At 38.4% G+C, this 20,159-nt stretch overlaps 1 protein-coding gene across 3 annotated transcripts in view; it reads right to left on the bottom strand.

The window, feature by feature from the left end:
* The window catches only part of MRPS28 (mitochondrial ribosomal protein S28), a 113,550-nt gene that overhangs the window by 29,387 nt on the left and 64,004 nt on the right, over window positions 1-20,159 (bottom strand). Inside the window, exon 4 of one of the 3 annotated variants that reach the window (XM_046006098.1) lies at window positions 11,056-11,118. The exons of the other annotated variants lie outside the window; for them this stretch is intronic. Coding sequence (XP_045862054.1) covers window positions 11,071-11,118 — 48 coding nt within the window. The 3' untranslated portion in view covers window positions 11,056-11,070. Of the gene's footprint in view, window positions 1-11,055; window positions 11,119-20,159 lie in introns of those variants that run through there. 3 annotated transcript variants of the gene reach the window in all.

The following is a 20,159-nucleotide window of genomic DNA, read 5'->3' as shown; positions in this document are numbered from 1 at the left end:
TGAAGAAAAGAATAAATACAACTAATTTTTATGGATAACACATATTTCCAAATTATTTTATTTATGGGATATTACATTATTTTTGACAATTTTATTTTTAGATTCCTCAGCATTCTATGCACAAAAGCAAAACATCACTATTTATAAACACATATATGTCCTAATTTCTATTTTAACAAACTAAGCAATAAAGCATCTTGAAGATTTGTATCCAAAAATTATTTTAAAATATTTATTTATTTGACAGAGAGAGAGAGACAGCAAGAGACAACACAAGCAGGGGGAGAGGGAGAAGCAGGTTTCTAGCAGAGCAGGAGCCCGACCAGGGTCTGGATCCCAGGACCCTGGGATCATGACCTGAGACGAAGGCAGATGCCTAACAACTGGGTTACCCAGGCGCCCCTTTATCCAAAAATTTAAGTTACCAGTAGTAATTGATTTTTCTAACATTAGCAATGTTATAAAGCTTCAAATATCTCAGAATCATACCAAGACATAACAGAATTTGAGGCTTACGACGATTTGGTAGGAATTAATATTTTCTTTTTTTTTTCTTTTTTTTTTTTTAATTTTTTCTTTCTTTTTTTTTTTTTAAGATTTATTTATTTGACAGATAGAGATCACAAGTAGGCAGAGAGGCAGGCAGAGAGAGAGAGAGGGGAGGAAGCAGGCTCCCAGCCAAGCAGAGAGCCCGATGCGGGGCTCGATCCCAGGACGCTGGGATCATGACCTGAGCTGAAGGCAGAGGCTTTTACCCGCTGAGCCACCCAGGCGCCCCGGAACTAATATTTTCAAGACTGTTTCTGTTTCATTAAAATGGACCTCTTTCCATACATTCAGAATGGATTAAAAGCCCAAATAAAGTCTGTAGGCAGAACTGACATCTATATTACTCTTTTAGGAAATATGTTTACTTAAAAAAATACTGACTACACTTGATCATGATGTCTGCAACTTACTTTGTTTGAAATATTAAAATATATATATTTCAGAGGGTGGTCAATTGTAGTCATAATAAAAATCCATATTCTAGGGATGGCTACTGTAAGTGCCTCTGTTGTCTGCATTTTGGTAGACAACTGACCCTTGGCTAATTAATACATTAAATGGCAGAAAAAGTTTCACTGGTGAAAATATGGGCTGTAACTAGCATGAGTATTAAAAATAGGACCCCATTTTTAAAATAAAAAGCATTTAAGAAATATGGCCTGGCTAAACAGTGTTTTAACAACTTGCCCAGGTTTTCATAAAAAAAGAAAAGGTAGGAGTTCAGTGCAGCATGGATACTTTTCCCTTACAGATGATGCCCCCTTTAAATTAAATACTTCTCTATCCAGCCATGAATGTGGAGGATTCTATTTGCCAGTTGCTGGTATTAAAGAGGGCAGAATTTTCCCTTATGTGACCACTTTTCTGCCATATGTTAGTCAAAAACCTCTCTTGCCAAATACAAAATTTCAAATCAGCATACGACTAGTACTATCAAAGTACATTTATTAATAATATAGTTAGATTGATCTGCATAAGAACATATGACTTTACACTAAAACATATAAAGCATAATAAAGTTTCAATGAAGCCAGTATGTAATTTTTGGAAAGTTCTACCATCCATCACGAGGAACACCATTCAGAGATCTGTTACAGTTTATTAGGGAAAAGAATACATACACACGGAGAGAATAACTAAAGAGATGATAAAGCCTGGCCAACAAAGTAATATATTTTATAAATATTAGAGGACTGAGAAGAATAAACGGCCCTTAAAAAAACACCTAAGCATATGTAGGAAACTTGGTATACAACAGAGAAAGCATTTTGGGGCACTGGATGGCTTGTTCAGTTGGGCATCTGACTCTTGATTTCAGCGCAGGTCATGAGTCATGGGAGCGAGGCCCACATTGGACTCTGTGCTCAGAGCAGAGTCTGCTTGAGATTCTCTCTTTCCCTCTGCTCCTCCCCCTACTTACACCCTTGTCTTTTCTCTAAATGAATAAATAAAATCTCTAAAAAAAACCAACTCAGTTGAATGAATGAATGAATGAATGAATGAATGAAATCTTAAAAAAAAAAAAAAAAAAGCTCAGTCAGTTTGGTGTCTGGCTTTGACTCAGGTCATGATCTCAGGGTCCTGGAATTGAGTCCCGCATCAGGCTCTCTGCTCAGTGGGGAGCCTGCTTCTCCCTCTCTCCCTCCCCTGTCTGTGCTCTCTTTCTCTCTCTCTCTTTCTCGGATAAATAAATAAAATCTTAAAAAGAGAGAGAGAGAAAGCATTTTACCTTTATGAAAGAAAGAATGGGCTACTCAATAAATTGTACTAAGAAAATTGGCTATATATCTGGCAAAAAGAAATTAGATCCCTATATCAAATCATACGTAAAAATAAGTTACATAATGGGTACAGGTTTTCCTTCTGGGGTGAAAACTTTTGGAATTAGGGGTAATGGTTGCATAACACTGTAAATATGTTAAATGTCACTAAATTGTATACTTTGCAATGATTAAAATGTTAAATTCTATTTTATTTTTTATTACAATAAGGAAAATAAGTTGTAGATATATTACAAAATGAAAAATCAAGCTTTGAATATAATAAAAACAAGGGAAATATCTGTCTGACTTTGGGGTAAGAAAGGCTTTTCTAGATAAGACACAAAATGCTATTATTCCAGCTGCATAACAAGACTACCCTAAAACTCAGTGACCTCAAAGAACAATAATCATTAATTTTGTTCAAGAATCTGAAATATGGGCAAGGCTCAGCAGGGACAGTTCATCTCTGCTCCATGCCATGTCGCTGGGGTGGTCTGACTGGAACCAGAGGATCCATTTCCAAGGTGGCTCATTCATGTAGATGGCAAATTAGTACTGGCTGTTTGTAGTCTATATGTTCCCTTTCTGCAGGGCTTGGGCTCCCTCATAGGATGATGGCTATATTCTAAAAACATCCTAAGAGACAGGAAATAGAAGAGGCCAGTTTCCTAAAGCCTGGGCCCCCACATCTGGCACTATGTCACCTCTGCTATATTCTATTGTTCAAGGAATCATTTAGCCCAGATTTAAGGGGAGATACAGACTCCCCTGATGGAGGAATTTCAAAGGGTTTGGGCACCATGTTTTAAGACTACATAGCAACTCATAAAGGAAAAGACAGCACAACTGACTATATCAAAATTTAAAACCCTTTCATGGTAAGTTACCATGAAAAAGGTAAAACATGAGATAAATTGAAAAGAGGGAATCTGTAACACAAGTAGGAAAGAATTAATATGCAGAATACATAAAGAACTATAAATCAGTTAGAAAAAGGTAAACAAATAAAAAAAATACAGGAAGAATATGAACAGTCAATCATGGAAGAGGGACCTAAATGGCCAACTGCATATAAAAAAGATGTTCAGTGTCACTTTATAGAGATTAGGAAAAAACAAATCAAAATATCCCACATTAGACTGTTAAAGTCTAAAAATTCCCTCAAGTTTGGTGAATATATGAGAAAATGGGGACAACCATAAACTCTGAATGTAAAATGAAGTCAAAACATTAGAGAGCAATTTGGCAGTATCTGATAAAACAGAGTATGTACACACAGTCTTTGACCCAACACTTAAGGTTCCAGGTAATATTAGGCAACAAATGCATTTGTCCTTGGAGACATATATAAAGAATGTTAATGCTCTTAATGTCCATAATAATTAAAAATCAAAAACCACCTAAAAGTTCATCAATAGGGAAAAGTATAAATAACAATTGGAGTATATTTATATCACAGTTAAAATGAATGAACTAGATCTCAATGTAGATTCTTAGATTTCAAAAACATAATGTTGATCAAAATGTTACAAAGTGACATAAAATTAAACACAAACAAAACAGATGCTGGAGAGGATGTGGAGAAAGGGGAACCCTCCTCCACTGTTGGTGGGAATGCAAGCTGGTCCAACCACTCTGGAAAACAGCATGGAGGTTCCTCAAAATGTTGAAAATAGAACTACCCTATGACCCAGCAATTGCACTACTGGGTATTTACCCTAAAGATACAAACATAGTGATCCGAAGGGGCACGTGTACCCGAATGTTTATAGCAGCAATGTCTACAATAGCCAGACTATGGAAAGAACCTAGATGTCCATCAACAGATGAATGGATCAAGAAGATGTGGTATATATACACAATGGAATACTATGCAGCCATCAAAAGAAATGAAATCTTGCCATTTGCGGCGACGTGGATGGAACTAGAGCGTATCATGCTTAGTGAAATAAGTCAATCGGAGAAAGACAACTATCATATGATCTCCCTGATATGAGGACATGGAGAAGCAACATGGGGGGGGGAGGGGGATAGGAGAAGAATAAATGAAACAAGATGGGATTGGGAGGGAGACAAACCATAAATGACTCTTAATCTCACAAAACAAACTGGGGGTTGCTGGGGGGAGGTGGGATTGGGAGAGGGGGAGCGGGCTATGGACATTGGGGAGGGGAGGCGAACCATAAGAGACTATGGACTCTGAAAAACAACCTGAGGGTTTTGAAGGGTCAGGGGTGGGAGGTTGGGGGAACAGGTGGTGGGTGATGGGGAGGGCACGTTTTGCATGGAGCACTGGGTGTTGTGCAAAAAGAATGAATACTGTTACGCTGAAAAAATTAATAAAAGGGGGAAGTAAATTGTCTAAAAAAAAAAAAAAAAAAAAAAAAAAAAAAAAAAACACACACAAAGCAATATGTATACACACAGCAAAAATGTAAGAACTTGAAGTATATGCTACATATTCAAGATGGTAGTTGCCTCTGGAAAGAAAGGTAAACATAAAGTATAGGAAAGCTGAACAAAGTAAAGATACCAGAGAAAACTAACCGTTCATTAAAGATTTGTATGTCCTCTTCATAAGTTGTTGCTGGGAGGCCAAGGATTGTATTTCCAAGCACCCTTCCATCTAGATGGGTCCTGTAACTCTTTCTCACCAGTGGAATATGAACAGAAATGAGGCATGTCACATGAAGACCAAGGACCTAAAACAGTTGGGAGCGCCTTCCACAATTTCTCTTTACTTTTCCATCTGCTTATTATGCATGAGCACTATGACCTTCGAAACCATGTGCTAAAGGTGGTAAAAATCCTAAAATGGAAAGAGTCTGGCTCTTTACATCCCCTCATGAAATGCCAGCTACCAACCAGGAATAGTTACATGGCAGTGTTATGTGAGTGAGAAATAGTGGTAAGCCAGTAGAATTCTGGGATTTGTTTCAGTTTAGCTTCACCCAACTATATAAAAGGGGACCTCCATTTTTTTTTAATCTACTAATATCTGTTTCTTTGATTAAAAGAAAGTCTGAAGTAAAATCACCACCATCACCACCAAAATGTCAGAGTTTGTTAATTCTAGGTGGTAGAAATTCAGGAAGCTGCAATATACTATTTTCCGTAGTTTTGCCGTTAAAAAGAAGTTTGTTTTTTTTTTAAATTTTATTTATTTATTTGACAGACAGAGACCACAAGTAGGCAGAGAGAGAGAGAGAGGAGGAAGCAGGCTCCCCGCTGAGCAGAGAGCCCGATGCGGGGCTCGATTAAAAAGAAGTTTTATTAAGAAAGATTCAACAGAGTTGGCTATTCCTCTAATATTTTATAGGAACACTACATTTTTACTGCGGTTTACATTTCTAATGTGGCATACTCCTGTAAGTTATGTTCTCTACTGTGCCTACCCCAGTTTTCCCCAGATTGTACATAACACTTTCACATCAAAGATTCAACTCAATGCACATGTGCAGCTCCCAAGCTTTCCTCCTTTACTTCCATGTTTATCTGAATAAATGTAAAAACCACACTAATTGTTAAAATAATGAGTAACTGGGGCACCTGGGTGGCTCAGTGGGTTAAAGCCTCTGCCTTCGGCTCAGGTCATGATCCCAGGGTCCTGGGATCGAGCCCCACATCGGGCTCTCTGCTCAGCGGGGAGCCTGCTTCCCCCCTCTCTCTGCCTGCCTCTCTGCCTGCTTGTCATCTCTGTCAAATAAAGAAATAAAATCTTAAAAAAAAAAAAAATGAGTAACTTAACATTTTTAAAAATTACATAGAAGAAACTACATGGTCTAAAAAGCTATGGGAGAATGAAAGAAAAAGCAAGTCCATGCACATAATCCTGTGCAAATTAGAAGAAAAATAGCTAACATTTAATATATGCCAAGTGCTATTACAAGTCAATATTTTTCGTATTAACTCATTAAGTCCTTAAAATAACCCCACAAGGTACATCACTGTAAAGCCCCATTTTATAATAAGAGTGAAAGAGACTGATGAAAAATCTTTCTAAAGCTACTAAACCTAGTTTGTGTTAGGGACCAATCCAAAAAGGTCTAACACAATTTCAAAACCAAATTTCACTTATTCAAGATTCTTTTTTTTTTTTTTTTTTTATTATTCAAGATTCTTAAGATGGAAACCTAAAAACCCTCCTTGACCCTAATGTTCCATTTTAAACACAATTCCATTGCTTACTCTTTTCGAAATATTTCATGAACTCATTCTTTCCTTTACATCCCAATGCCACTGCTCAAAGTTAAATCATCCAAATATCACACCTTGACAATGGCAATAATCTGTTACCTCTCTTCTGGGTTCACCTCATCCTTCCTCCACCTGAAAATTACCAACTAGATCTGTTACTTAAGTAATCTGTATAAAATGCTTACCTGTGGCATATAACCATATGCTATTACCATACTTCTCAGGCTTGTTTTGAGAATTAGAGCTACTTTACACATATAGCAGAGTGCTTGGCACACTGCAGAAACTCAAGAAATGTTAATGTCTTTGAAAAGCAAGAATTTTCAACCCTATTTGATAGAGGAGCTAAGCAGGCCAGAGAAGTTAAATAATTTAACTGAAATAACTTGATAAGTGGCAGAACCAGGTTTGAACCAAGATCTATCTAGCTCCAAAACATATATATTTCCACTATAATCTCACTGCTTCCTAAATACTTTTTCCCAAGTTAAATTTCAAAAATAAATTTCACTGTAACTTGAGGAGGTAATGAAAATCATGCTGTTATATTTCTTTTTAAATTTAGCAACAGAGGGACGCCTGGGTGGCTCAGTGGGTTAAGCCGCTGCTTTCGGCTCAGGTCATGATCTCAGGGTCCTGGGATCGAGTCCCGCATCGGGCTCTCTGCTCAACAGGGGGCCTGCTTCCCTCTCTCTCTCTCTGCCTGCCTCTCTGCCTACTTGTGATCTCTTTCTGTCAAGTAAATAAATAAAATCTTTAAAGAAAGAAAAAAAAATTTAGCAACAGAGAAAAGCTTTTTAATAAGAGAAGTGCCATTCTGGCCAATGTATTTAGAAAACAGAAATAAAAAGCATAAAAATTGGGAAGGGGGAGATATGTTTTGTTTGCAGGTGTACTCCAAAGGTACAATTATAAAGGTTTTCACACTTCATATATTCTTTCAAACACTTTTATATTGTCAATAAAACATACGCTTACTTAATTTTTTGGTGGTAATCTTTATTTTTAAGTAGTTTGAATTACACAAAGCCTCTGGTCTTGAATTAAACAAAGTACCTGAGCCTTTCTCAACTGGGGTTCACCAGAGAATTAATTAAGCCCTACAGAAAATGACTTCAATGACTTTCTTCTCAATTCTCCCAAGAATGATAAGAATAAGAAGTTAATTTATTATATAAAATGTGTTAGGACATTAGGGCATAATTCTCTAGCAAAATCTTTACTGAAAATATTACCTGATAATTCTTTCAAAATGACCTAGGTAATAAATTGCTAAGATTTATCTGTAAACTGTAATATATGTAACAATTATTAAATGTCTTAGATATATGAGTCAAAATAAGAACAATTTCACAAAAACCTAAAAGCACCTTTACTAATATAGTTAGAATAAATGCCTTGTGCTATCTGAGGTAAAATTTTGAGCGTAGGGACTTTTCCTTATCAGACTAGCTGACAAGTGTTAATCAGTGTTAAATAAATAAATCTTTGCCGCTAACCATCCTGGAGTTTCCAATGTGAATTCAGAACATCTGCTCTTGTGAGTTGCACTTTGGGGCTAATATTCCAAACTACTACCTCTTCTCTGGTCATGGCTTCTTAATGCCAGACACTGGTGATTCCCAACTTATTACCTACTTTTCCCTCTCACTTCCATGTCTTCCTTTCTGACAAAGACCCATTTTGTTCAGAAAGCCACCCTGATATTTGTCAGGGGTGGCCGGGCATAGTCTCAATCCCAAGGAAATTTTAGCACTGGTTTAATAGGAGTATGACCAATACTATCACTCAGGCCTCATGCCCCAAAAGGCCCTATACTTGGGGTTTAATGCTCTGTGGTTGCTGACCTGAAATTCTTAAGAACTTTATCTTTGCATTTGTGTTTTATAAGTGAAATATGATGAAACAATGGTACATGCATTGGAGCCCTGGCATATGTGGTCCTCAGCTACCCTCTTCCATCCCAAGACGGGTGGGGAAAGTCCATGTTCCACTGCCACCCACCATCCATAGTGGGGGCCTGAGCACACGTGTAGACTGGACACCTACTCTTAAGAATGTCAGTGCAGGGGCACCTGGGTGGCTCAGTGGGTTAAAGCCTCTGCCTTCAGCTCGGGTCATGATCTCAGGGTCCTGGGATCGGGCCCCGCATCAGGCTCTCTGCTCAGCGGGGAGCCTGCTTCCTCCTCACTCTCTCTCTCTCTCTCTCTGCCTACTTGTGATCTCTGTCTGTCAAATAAATAAATAAAATCTTAAAAAAAAAAAAAGAATCTCAGTGTAACCCTGGGGCTAATAATACATTATATGTTTATAAAAAAATTTAAAAATTATTAAAAAAGAATCTCAGTGCAAGGGGAGAAGGTGGCCATTCCTACCTCGAGCTGATAGTGCCATGGGTTAACTGGCTGGAGCCTCACTCCCCCCGCCCCCCCCCCCCACACACAATAGAGGTATCTCTGTACATCCTGGCACACAGGCAGCAATCCCTTGTGGTTGCCCTCCACTGTGGACCGGGGTGGTGGGCTCAAGGGAAGAGTAGATTAATTTCCTTGCCCCCTGGCCTGGGTACCACATTTTCAGTTTGCACTGAACCCTGTTAATTTTGTAGTGAGCTCTGTAAGATAGTGTCTGAATCAGTCATGGTGGTCTCTCCCCCCAGTCAATAACTGTTTTCTACCTAGACACATGATGAAATTTTGGAAATATATGAAAAAATATCTTCAGGGGAAGTACTAGGAAAGTTTTCTTACTCTTAAAGGGGAGACACAAGAAAGAGGGGCCTACTTTTCTGCATCTCTAAGTTGTCAATTCCTGACATCCTCACTGCTATTTTGTAACTGTAAAGAGATCAAGCCTGAGTATAAACCTGCCCGGGTAGGAGGGCCTGCTTAGACTAGGATTCCAAAGATGAAGGACCTAGGGCTCTTATCACAACTAAATTACAGCCCCGCCTCTGGATTCTTTGTTATGTTGGTTAATAAATTCCCTTATTGTTTATGATAGTTAAAGTGAGGTTTTCTATTAATTGCAGCTGAAAGCATTCTAAATGCTGAAGATACCTTGACACATAAGATAATACACTTTTAATAGTAATACGAATTTCAAAAGAACCAGGCTCATCAACCTTGGAAAATAACTGTCCATCCCTTTGACATATTCCCGGCCTCCCTTTCCCCAGGTGAATTTTATATATTACATAGCCCATATTTTAAAATCAAACCGTTTAAAAATATCCACTTTTAAAACTTAAGATTATTTGCAGCAGTTTCTAAGATCATAGATAAAATTTTATTCATACAAATTGGGCTATACTATCACGATGGACTTAATATGGAAATTAGAAAGAAAACTACATTTTTAGTAAGCCTACTTTCTTTCTCTTCCTACCCAGCCTTCCAATATCCAGCCCATCATCAATGAGCTACATACTACATAAATGGAAAATAAGGACAAACATATTTCCACTGGAAATAGAAATGTACTCAACCTGACAAGAGAATGCTATTTAACAGTTTTCATGTAGAGGTAGAAATGTTTTTCCTATAGAATATTCTGGTATCAAGATTCAAAGGTGCTGGGGAGTGCCTGGGTGGCTCAGTTGGTTGAGAGCCCTCAGGTCAGGATCTCTGGTTGTGAGATCTTGCCCCGCATTGGGTTCTGTGCTTCACATGGAGTCTGTTTGAGATTCTCTCTTTCCCTCCCTCCCTCTCATGACTGCATTCTCCATCTCTCTCTCAAAATAAATAAATAAAACGTTAAAAATAAAATTAGATCCAAATGGGCTGGAACCTCATCATCACATGGCAAGTTAACCATCCCAGACAGTACACCAACAAAGACATCCCAGTTCTCACTAGTGGATTTCTTCCTACCTCCTTGCATCAGGGTCCCAGCCATGGGTAAGGATGCTACACCCTCAACAGAATTCCTTATTTCCCATGGGGAGTTTCTTTGCTACAGGAACCAGCAGTTCAATATAATGACTGGGCCTCTCTTGAGAGCTGACTTGTTCTGGAAGACAAATTATCTATTCCCAGATAATAATAAAGAGAAGACTGAACAGTAACAGTTACAATTGATAAACTTGATAAATTTGTTAAGTAAAGCACACAAGAGCAGGCCAGGGACAAAAATTTCATCTGATTTGGGCGGGAGTGGGAAGGATTATAATCTCTTGCAAAAAACAAAACCAGTTAAAACACATGATTACAGCTTTCTAAGGGAAAACATTTGGTAGTGAGAAAATTATTAAACATTCTTCAGAAGCCATGGAGCTGAAGTCAGTGCACTAACCAACAGAGCAGCTGTCAGTGCAAAGGGGGTTCCTGTGATAATCCTGTTCTGACCTCAGACTCAAGCCTGAGAACCTGTCAGAAAGGTGTTCTCACAGTGGAAGACAACAAGCAGCAGCTGCTTGCAGTCAGTGGGCTGCAGCCATTTCTCTCCCTTTTAAAAAATGCAGTGTCCCTCCAGTTGTGGATTTCATGACACAAGGGGTGTGTGCAGTTCTCCTCGCCGCTGCAGAGGACAGTGAGTTCTCAGTTCCATTAGTACACTGCTCTCAAGGGCAGGGTGTCCACCAGACTCTCTTCAGGACTTGGAGCTGCATCTGTATGGACAGATGCATAAAGATGCATAAAGATGCATAAAGTTCTAGTTCTAGTTATAGAACAGTAAGAAGTAAGACAACTATCCTTTCCCAGATAAAAGGGAGTTTCCCAGTTAAAAGGGAATAGTTCATTGATCTCATTTACACAACTGAAACAAAAATGACTTTTAAAATTTCTTTTTGGTCAACTGATGCAAGAAATGAAATAAAAAAGGCTAACGGAGAGACGGCAAATCATACCATAGAGAGCCAGACAGACTGATACATATAAATACAAAGAGTCATCAGTTTAGAGAAGCATGATAGAGACATGCTGATACACCCTTTTAATTTTATGATGGTCATTTATGTAACAGTGCTATGTTGAGTAAGATCTCCCCAGCAGCAACATTTCCAATGGTTTCTCTCTGATCTGTCCCTTTTATACTCGTCAGCTGAAGGCGGGGAAAGTCATGATGAAGAATAATGGAATTAACATGCTTGTGCATTCTTCCTGATACAACTACACAAATCCCTTACAATGCCTGACCAGAGTGGCCGCTCCAATGGTCTCTTTCCTAGCTTTCACTGCTATCCCCCCCACTCCCAACAAGTGGTCATTTCTCTTATCTCATAGGCAATAATGCTATTAAAAATACCTGTGGCTTTAGTATTGCATGGAGCACTGGGTGTTGTGCAACAACAATGAATACTGTTACGCTGAAAAAATAAATAAATAAATTTAAATTACAAAAAAAAAAAGATACCCGTGGCTTTATTCTACACTTATTGATGCTACATATAGTATGATGGTTAGTTTTATGTGTCAATTTGGCCAGGCTCTAGGACCCACTTATTTAATCAAACACTAATCTAGGTGTTGTTGCTCTGAAAGTATTCTGTTGAGACTTGGTTAGCCGACAGTTTATAATCACCCTTGATAATGTGAGTGGGCCTCATCTAATCAGTTGAAGATCTTAAGAGCAAACCCCCAAGTTTTCCGAAGAAGAAGAAATTCTGCCTCAAGATCAAGATAAGTAAGCCAGAGGAAAAAAGTAATTAAGAAAATCATAAGAAGGAGAAAAGACATATACAACATCTTCTGCAGCATCAACTCCCACATCAGTTTTCAGCCTGCTGACTTGCTCTGCATATTTTAGACATGCCAGTCTCCACAACTGTGTGGGACAATTCCTTAAAATAAATCATCTATAGCTGTATCTGTATCTCCTATTGGTTCTTTTTCTCTGGGAAACCCTCACTCAAAGAGATGGTAACACCAACTTTTCTATTTTGTGAATAGACAACCTAAATTTCCAATTTATGATGGATATCCTGTCAGGGCTGGGAGACTGATTCTAGATGCCATAAGAGACACAGGAGCACATAGGCTCCCTGGTCTCATGAGGACTAAGTTCACTACCCTAAGGTTTGAACCTTTTATGCCTAACTGGCAGCTTTCCTTACTGTGCCATCTCAACTGGATTCCCCCTGGCTGGAGAACTACAGAGAAGAAGGGCATCTCCTTTTTCTTTTCCTCCATATCCTTTGCTACATTTGATTCTAATTAAAGCTATATCTAGGAGACGCCTGGGTGGCTCAGTGGGTTAAGCCTCTGCCTTAGCTCAGGTCATGATCCCAGGGTCCTGGGATCAAGCCCCAGATCGGGCTCTCTGCTCAGTAGGGAGTCTGCTCCCCCCTCTCCCTCTGACTGCCTCTCTCTGCTTGTGATATCTCTCTCTCTCCCTCTCTGTCAAATAAATTTTAAAAAGATAAAAATTAAATTTAAAAAAGCTATATCCATATCTATAGATACGTATCATATATAAATAACGATAAAAATACATATAAATAATATATAAATATTAAAGATATATCATATATTTTAACTTAAACTATATACTAAATATACAGTTTTATATATAATATACGCTTGACCCACTGAACAACACCAGTTTAAATTGTGTGGGTCCACTTATATGTGGATTATTTTGATAAATACATTATAGTATCATATATGTCTTTTCCTTACGATTTTCTTAATTACATTTTCTTTAGCTTACTTTATTGTAAGAATACAGCATATAATACATGTAACATGCAAAATATGTGTAAATTGACTGTTTATGTTATCAGTAAGGCTTCCAGTCAACAATAGGTTATAGCAAAGTTTTTGGAGAGTCAAAACTTTATACACAAATTTTTAGCTTCACAGGGGCTAGTGCAGCTAACTCTAGACTGTTTCAAGAGTCAACTATATATATTTTTTATACTTAACTTTTAAAAATACTCTCTGCCTGCCTCTCTGCCTACTTGTGATCTCTCTCTCTGTCAAATAAATAAATAAAATCTTTAAAAAAAAAAAAAAAAAAAGAAGGGGGCACCTGGGTGGCTCAGTGGATTAAGCCGCTGCCTTCGGCTCGGGTCATGATCTCAGGGTTCTGGGATCGAGTCCCGCATCGGGCTCTCTGCTCTGCGGGGAGCCTGCTTCCTCCTCTCTCTCTCTGCCTGCCTCTCTGCCTACTTGTGATCTCTCTCTCTGTCAAATAAATAAATAAAATCTTAAAAAAAAAAAATAAAAAAAAATAATAAAAATAAAAATATATATACTGAGTGTGGTACTTTTCTTTCTTGAAAATACAATAGGAAGATATATTCAGCATAACCTTGATTATATCAGAAACTTAAGAGGATGGGGCCCTCTAGTTAACTGAATTTCCTGGGTTACTGGAAATGTCTACTTTCTTTGTTGGACATATATAAAAATAGAAAAGAAGGCGGGAAAAGTAAATAGTAAAATGTTGATTTAAACAGAAATATATGAGTAATTACATGAAATGTAAAAGGTCCAATTAAAAGTCAAAGATTGGCAGACTGGATAAACAAAGCCCAAGGAAATGCTTCTAAAAGAGCAATACTTTAAATAGATATAAGACATAGAAAGGTTGAAAGTAAAAGCATGGGAAATGATACACCACATGAATGCTGACTAAAATAAAGCTGGCATAGCGTATTGCTAAAAAACAAAATAGACTTAAAGGTGTGAAGCATGAGTAGAGATAGAAAGAAATATTTCATAATATTTCAGACACAGTGACATGTAGACCAATAATGACAAGTAGACCAATTCTACCAGAAAGATAAAAATGTTCTAAATTTTTAGGCACCTAATAATATACCCTCAAACTATGTAAATCAAAAACTGACACAAATAAGTAGAGAAATGGGCAAATACAGAAATACAGTAGCTACTTTATCAGTACTAACGTACCAAGCAACTCAAAATTAAGATTTTTTTTTTAAGGATTTGAAGATCTAAACACAATTAACAGTATTTTATCAACTGACATATGTCAGCCATGGTATCCGAGTTAAGAATACACATCTATTTTTCAAATGTACATGAAACATTTTCCAAAGCTGACCACATGCTAGGCTACAAGGTAAGTTTTAACCAATACACCTATAATATTTAAGATACTATGGTATTGGTGCAGGACATATAAACAGACCAGTAGTACAGAAGAGAAAATCCAGAAACAGACCCACTCACCTGTAGCATTTAATTTCTGAAGAAGGCAACACTGCATAGAATGAGAAAAAGTAAAGGGGTTTTAAAAATGGTCCTGGTGGGGGGGCGCCTGGATGGCTCAGTGGGTTAAGCCTCTCTGCCTTCAGCTCAGGTCATGATCTCAGGGTCTTGGGATCGAGCCCTCCATCCAGCTCTGTGCTCAGCAGGAGCCTGCTTCTGCCTCTCTCTGCCTGCCTCTTCACCTACTTGTGATCTCTGTCAAATAAATAAATAAAATCTTTAAAAAAAAAAAAAATGGTCCTGGCGGGGACGCCTGGGTGGCTCAGTTGGTTAAGCTGCTGCCTGGGGCTCAGATCATGATCCCAGAATCCTGGGATCGAGTCTTGCATTGGACTCCTTGCTCAGTGGGAGCCTGCTTCTCTCTCTGCCTTTGCCTGCTACTCTGCCTACTTGTGCTCTCTCGCTCTCTCCCTCTCTCTCTGACAAATAAATAAATAAAATCTTAAAAAAAAAAAAAAAGGTCCTGGTGGAGCACCTGGGTGGCTCCGTAGTTAAGCGTCTACCTTCAGCTCAGGTGACGATCCCAGAGTCCAGAGATCCCTGTTCAGTGGGGAGCCTGCTTCTCCCTCTCCTGCTGTGTCTTTGTCAAATAAATTTTAAAAATCTTTAAAAAAAAAATGGTCCTGGAGTAACTGGGTAACCATATAAAAAATAAAATTGGACTTCTACCTCACACCATACTAAAATAAATCCCAGGTAGATTTTAGAGCTATATGTAAATGGTTAAACAAGGAAACTTGCAGAACTATAACAAGATCTTATCTTTGAGAGTAAGGAGAGATTCTTAGACTGAAAACAGAAAACTACATACAGAAGATGAAAATATTGAACTACTACCTCTATTTACCAAGATGCCACTAAAAGAGTGAGCAGGAGAGCCACAGAGTAGAAAATATTTTAAACCTACATAACCCACAAAGGGCTGATACCCAGAATATACAAAGAAATCCTGTAAATTATTTTTTTTCAAAATGACAGAAAATCCTATAGACAAACAGGCAAGTGACTTAAGTGTCACACACATATACACAAAAAGAATTTCAAAATGAAGTTCTCAATCTCGAGGAAATACAAATTAAAACTAAAATGAAATAATACTACCATTTTTTAAGAGTGATAATAACAACTATGTGAAGTAACTGGGACTCGCATTCACTCCTGGTAGGAGTATATTTCCTATAGCCTTTTTAAAAAACCATTTGGCATTATCTTCTAAAGTTGAATATATGCATACTCTATGATGCAGCAAATTTTTACTCCTATGTGTGTGTGCACACAGATACACTAAAAAACATGTACAACATTAACAGCAATAATTATCAAAATAAGAAGTAACCCAAATATTCATCAATAATAAGTTACGGTATAGTCATACAACAGACTATTATCCAGTAACAAAAGTGAATATACTACCGTCATGCACAGCAATATGGCTCATCTCAACAGGCTAACAAAATAATCTAGATCTAAAATACAGTTACTATATGATTCCCCTTAAATAAAGTTAAAAACCAGCCAAATTAGTCTATGTTAGTAGATGTCAGGATAAGGAAGACTTTTTGCAAAGGAGAAAAGAGGTAGTAACTGGGAGGGGCACATGCAGGTCATGTGAGGTACTAGTAATTTCCTTTTTTTTTTTTTAAATGGGTGATGGTAACATATGTGTGTTCACTTTGGGATAATTTGTTAAGCTAGATACTTTGGACTGGTACACTTTTCTGTACACACAATATTCTTCAATTAAAATGTTCAAAAAAAGAAGACAAAAAAGAAGAGCTGCCAACCAAAACTAATAACTACTCTGACCAAGCAATTTATCAAGGAAAAACCAGCAAGCAGCTCTCACCACAGGTTCCTTACATGGTAATAGTCAGTTACTGTACCTAAAAATCATTTCAAAGGCTTCCTCTGACACAGGCCTGGCAGGTGATACTGGATGCTGGCTGGGCCCTCAGCTGGGGAGGTCACCCAGAATACCTAGAGCTGGCTTCTCCATGAGGTCTGGGATTCCTCATGGCATGGTGGCTAAATCACAAAAGACACAAAGCTAGGCGAAGACTGCAATGCCTTATCACCCAGTCTCAGAAATCATGTCACTTCCTCAGTCACGTCTACCGCATTGTATTTGTGAAAAGTAAGGCAAGCCTATGTTCAAAAGGAAGGCAATTAGATACCACCTGTAGATGGGAGAAGCATCGAAGAATCTGTGGACATTTTAAACAATCACCACAATCTGATGCTGCTCACAAATTATTCACACTCCTCTCAGAAGCAAACTGCAGGGCACCTGGGCGGCTCAGCCTCTACCTTCAGCTCAGGTCATGATCTCAGGGTCCTGGGATCAAGTCCTGCATCGGGGTCTCTGCTCAGCAGGGAACCTGCTTCCTCCTCTCTCTGCCTGCCTCTCTGCCTACTTGTAATCTCTATCTGTCAAATAAATAAATAAAATCTTAAAAAAAAACCAACAACAACAACAAAAAAGAAGCAAAATGCACTCGTTCCCTCCTCGAAGATCTTCGTGAAGTCTCATTCATTACGATGGCACTAGATCATGGTTCAAGATCCAAGATCTGATCATCTAAATCAAGTCAGATGCAGATGAGGGTCCCTGAGTATAGTTCCATGGAAATGGATCCTTTATTACTATTCCTCTTGATATGAAGATGTATAAACTAAAAAACCAAATTATATGCCTGTACACATAAACACCCAACATACAGTGGTGGGACAGGCATATGATAACTGCTAAAGACACTGTATTCTAACAAGGCAGAACCAGGAGACACAGCAGATTCTAGTCCACAACAACTCTGAAATCCAGCCGAAGTTGCCACTTGTTTGCTTAGGACGTGGTCCTACTATCTGGGAATGAATGACTCTCTACGGCTTTCCACTGCCCTCTGGGTTCTTGGTTTCTTCCTAAGAATTATGCTTCCTTTTTCAAAAAGTGTAGCCTGCATTTACAGCTGAGTAGTGGTTCTCTCCTTCTCCTTAGAAATACAGAGATCCAAATACATCTTCATTTTAGACTATCTCTGTACATTTAGTCAAAGCTGGCAGTGTTTTCTCCACTACAATTCTCTTAAGGACTCTGTGAGCTTTCTATGAGTCATATTAGGGGCTCACTCCATTATACCAAAGTTAACACCCACAAATCTTGTTGAGATTAGCCCTTCTGTACCTTTACAACTGCTATGGAAAAATGTGAAAATATTGGAAGCTAAGAAAAAAAAAGGAAAAGAAAAAGAAAGTATTAGAAGCTCTATTTAATTTCTAATGAAAGACGATCTTTGAAGCACACCCTTAAGATTTCCAGGAGGGTGTTTTTCAAAAAGTCTGTAAAACACAACCTTACATCACTCTGAGGTCCTGACAAAGGGTTTTACAGTGTCATCTTCAACTTCATCTTTAGATCATGTTTTCCTGAGAGCACCCTTGGATTCCATCTTTGCCCACAGCCATTTCTTAATTTTAGAATCATCTACCCTCCAGAGAGGCTTTGAATGAAAAAATAAGATTATATTTGAACCCAGGAAATCTTGGCTGATTTATATTTAACATCTTATTTTTTTTTTAGTTCATCTCTCTTCTCTCCTCATTTTATGTAGAAGAAGCAGCCAGGTGGCACCTGTCACCTTTGCCTAGAAATCTCCTTAGCAAGATCATCTGATTTAGTAGGTACATTTTCTACTTTCCATTTTATTGCAAGTGATTATGTCGCCAAGCTTTCCTCTAATGTATAACAAATACCTCCTTCCCTTCAACTTCCAATAACATTTAAGCCTTCATGCTGTCCTTTGGGCTTCTGCTAACATATCAAGGTCCTGCTTCTGTCCACTGTCTGGTTTCAAAGCCAATGCCATATTTTTAGGTTATTTTTTTTTTCAAAGATTTTATCCATCCATTTGACAGACAGAGATCACAAGTAGGCAGAGAGGTAGGCAGAGAAGAGGAGGAAGCAGGCTCCCCACTGAGCAGAGAGCCCGATGTGGGGCTTGATCCTAGGACCCTGGGATCATGACCTGAGCCAAAGGCAGAGGCTTTAACCCACTGAGCTACCCAGGCGCCCCTAGGTTATTTTTATAGCAGCAATTCTTCTTCCAGGTACTCAAATCTGTGCCAGTTCTATTGCTATATGAGAAACCACTTTAAAATTTAGTGGCCTAGAATAAAAACAATCATATAGTTTATAAACCTATAATCATATAGTTTATAAACCTATGATTCCAATCAAATTTCAAAACAAAGATTTTGGTTGAAATATTTGTTTTATGTGTCAAGTTGACATCCCATAAATAAGGATAACAATTTTTTAGTACTTCTTAGTTATCACTGGACAGTATTAAAAATATATTTCTGAAAATTAAGAGTAGCTAACATTTACTGAGTGCTACTAAACCTTTCAGCCTCCGATTTTCCAAAGGAAAGCAACATAGAACCAAAGCTGCTGGAATGGGACTCAAAGAGTTTTACATTTCAGTCTTCGTTTTACCTCATATTATCTGACTTTTGACAAAATTCACTGGATCTTAGTTTCCTCACTTAAAAAATAAAAGGCTAGGGGTGCCTGGGTGGCTCAGTGGGTTAAAGCCTCTGCCTTCGGCTCAGGTCATGATCTCAGGGTCCTGGGATGGAGCCCCGCATTGGGCTCTCTGCTCCGCGGGGAGCCTGCTTCCTCCTCTCTCTCTGCCTTTGCCTCTCTGTCAAATAACTAAAATATTTTTAAAAAAATAAAAAAATAAAATAAAAAAATAAAAGGCTATACTGAATACTTCCTAATTTCTTTCTTGTGCTTACATTGGATGCTTATAAAATTAATCAGATTAATGGGGCGCCTGGGTGGCTCAGTGGTTTAAGCCACTGCCTTCGGCTCAGGTCATGATCTCAGGGTCCTGGGATCGAGTCCCACATCGGGCTCTCTGCGCAGCAGGGAGCCTGCTTCCCTCTCACTCTCTCTGCCTGCCTCTCTGCCTACTTGTGATCTCTGTCAAATAAATAAATAAAATCTTTAAAAAAAATTAATCAGATTAAGTAATAATTAAACAGTTCTCAAAGCTGTTCCATAATGAATTTAGTAAAGGCCCTTGGCAACAGGGCCTATGCTTGCCTTCGTGAGCAGCTCCCCTCCTGTGGCAGCTCCTGTCACATGAACCCTGAGCTCTGAGGTGACATGAGCAACCTGCAATTCTTGAATAGTCTGGCTTCTTTTGTTTGTTTCCATCTGGTCCCTACACCTTGACATAAGTTATTCCTCTCTAACCAAATGGCCTTTTCTCTCTGGCACATTCTCTTTTCCCTTCAACTTTGACCAAAGTCCTCTTCTCAAAGAATCTCCAAAACACATCTTAAAGTAGAGCACAGCACTTTCTTTCCCCATGCCCCAACGCTAGTCAGCTATAAAAGAAGAGCGGTATCTTTACAACGTCAAGTATGACACTGCCAAGCTTATGGCATGCTTTTGCTTTTGTCT

Source organism: Meles meles, chromosome 1, assembly GCF_922984935.1.
Source record: "Meles meles chromosome 1, mMelMel3.1 paternal haplotype, whole genome shotgun sequence".
NCBI lineage: Eukaryota > Metazoa > Chordata > Mammalia > Carnivora > Mustelidae > Meles > Meles meles.
The sequence above is the reverse complement of the archived record's forward strand: the minus strand, read 5'-3'. Positions and strand labels throughout refer to the sequence as shown.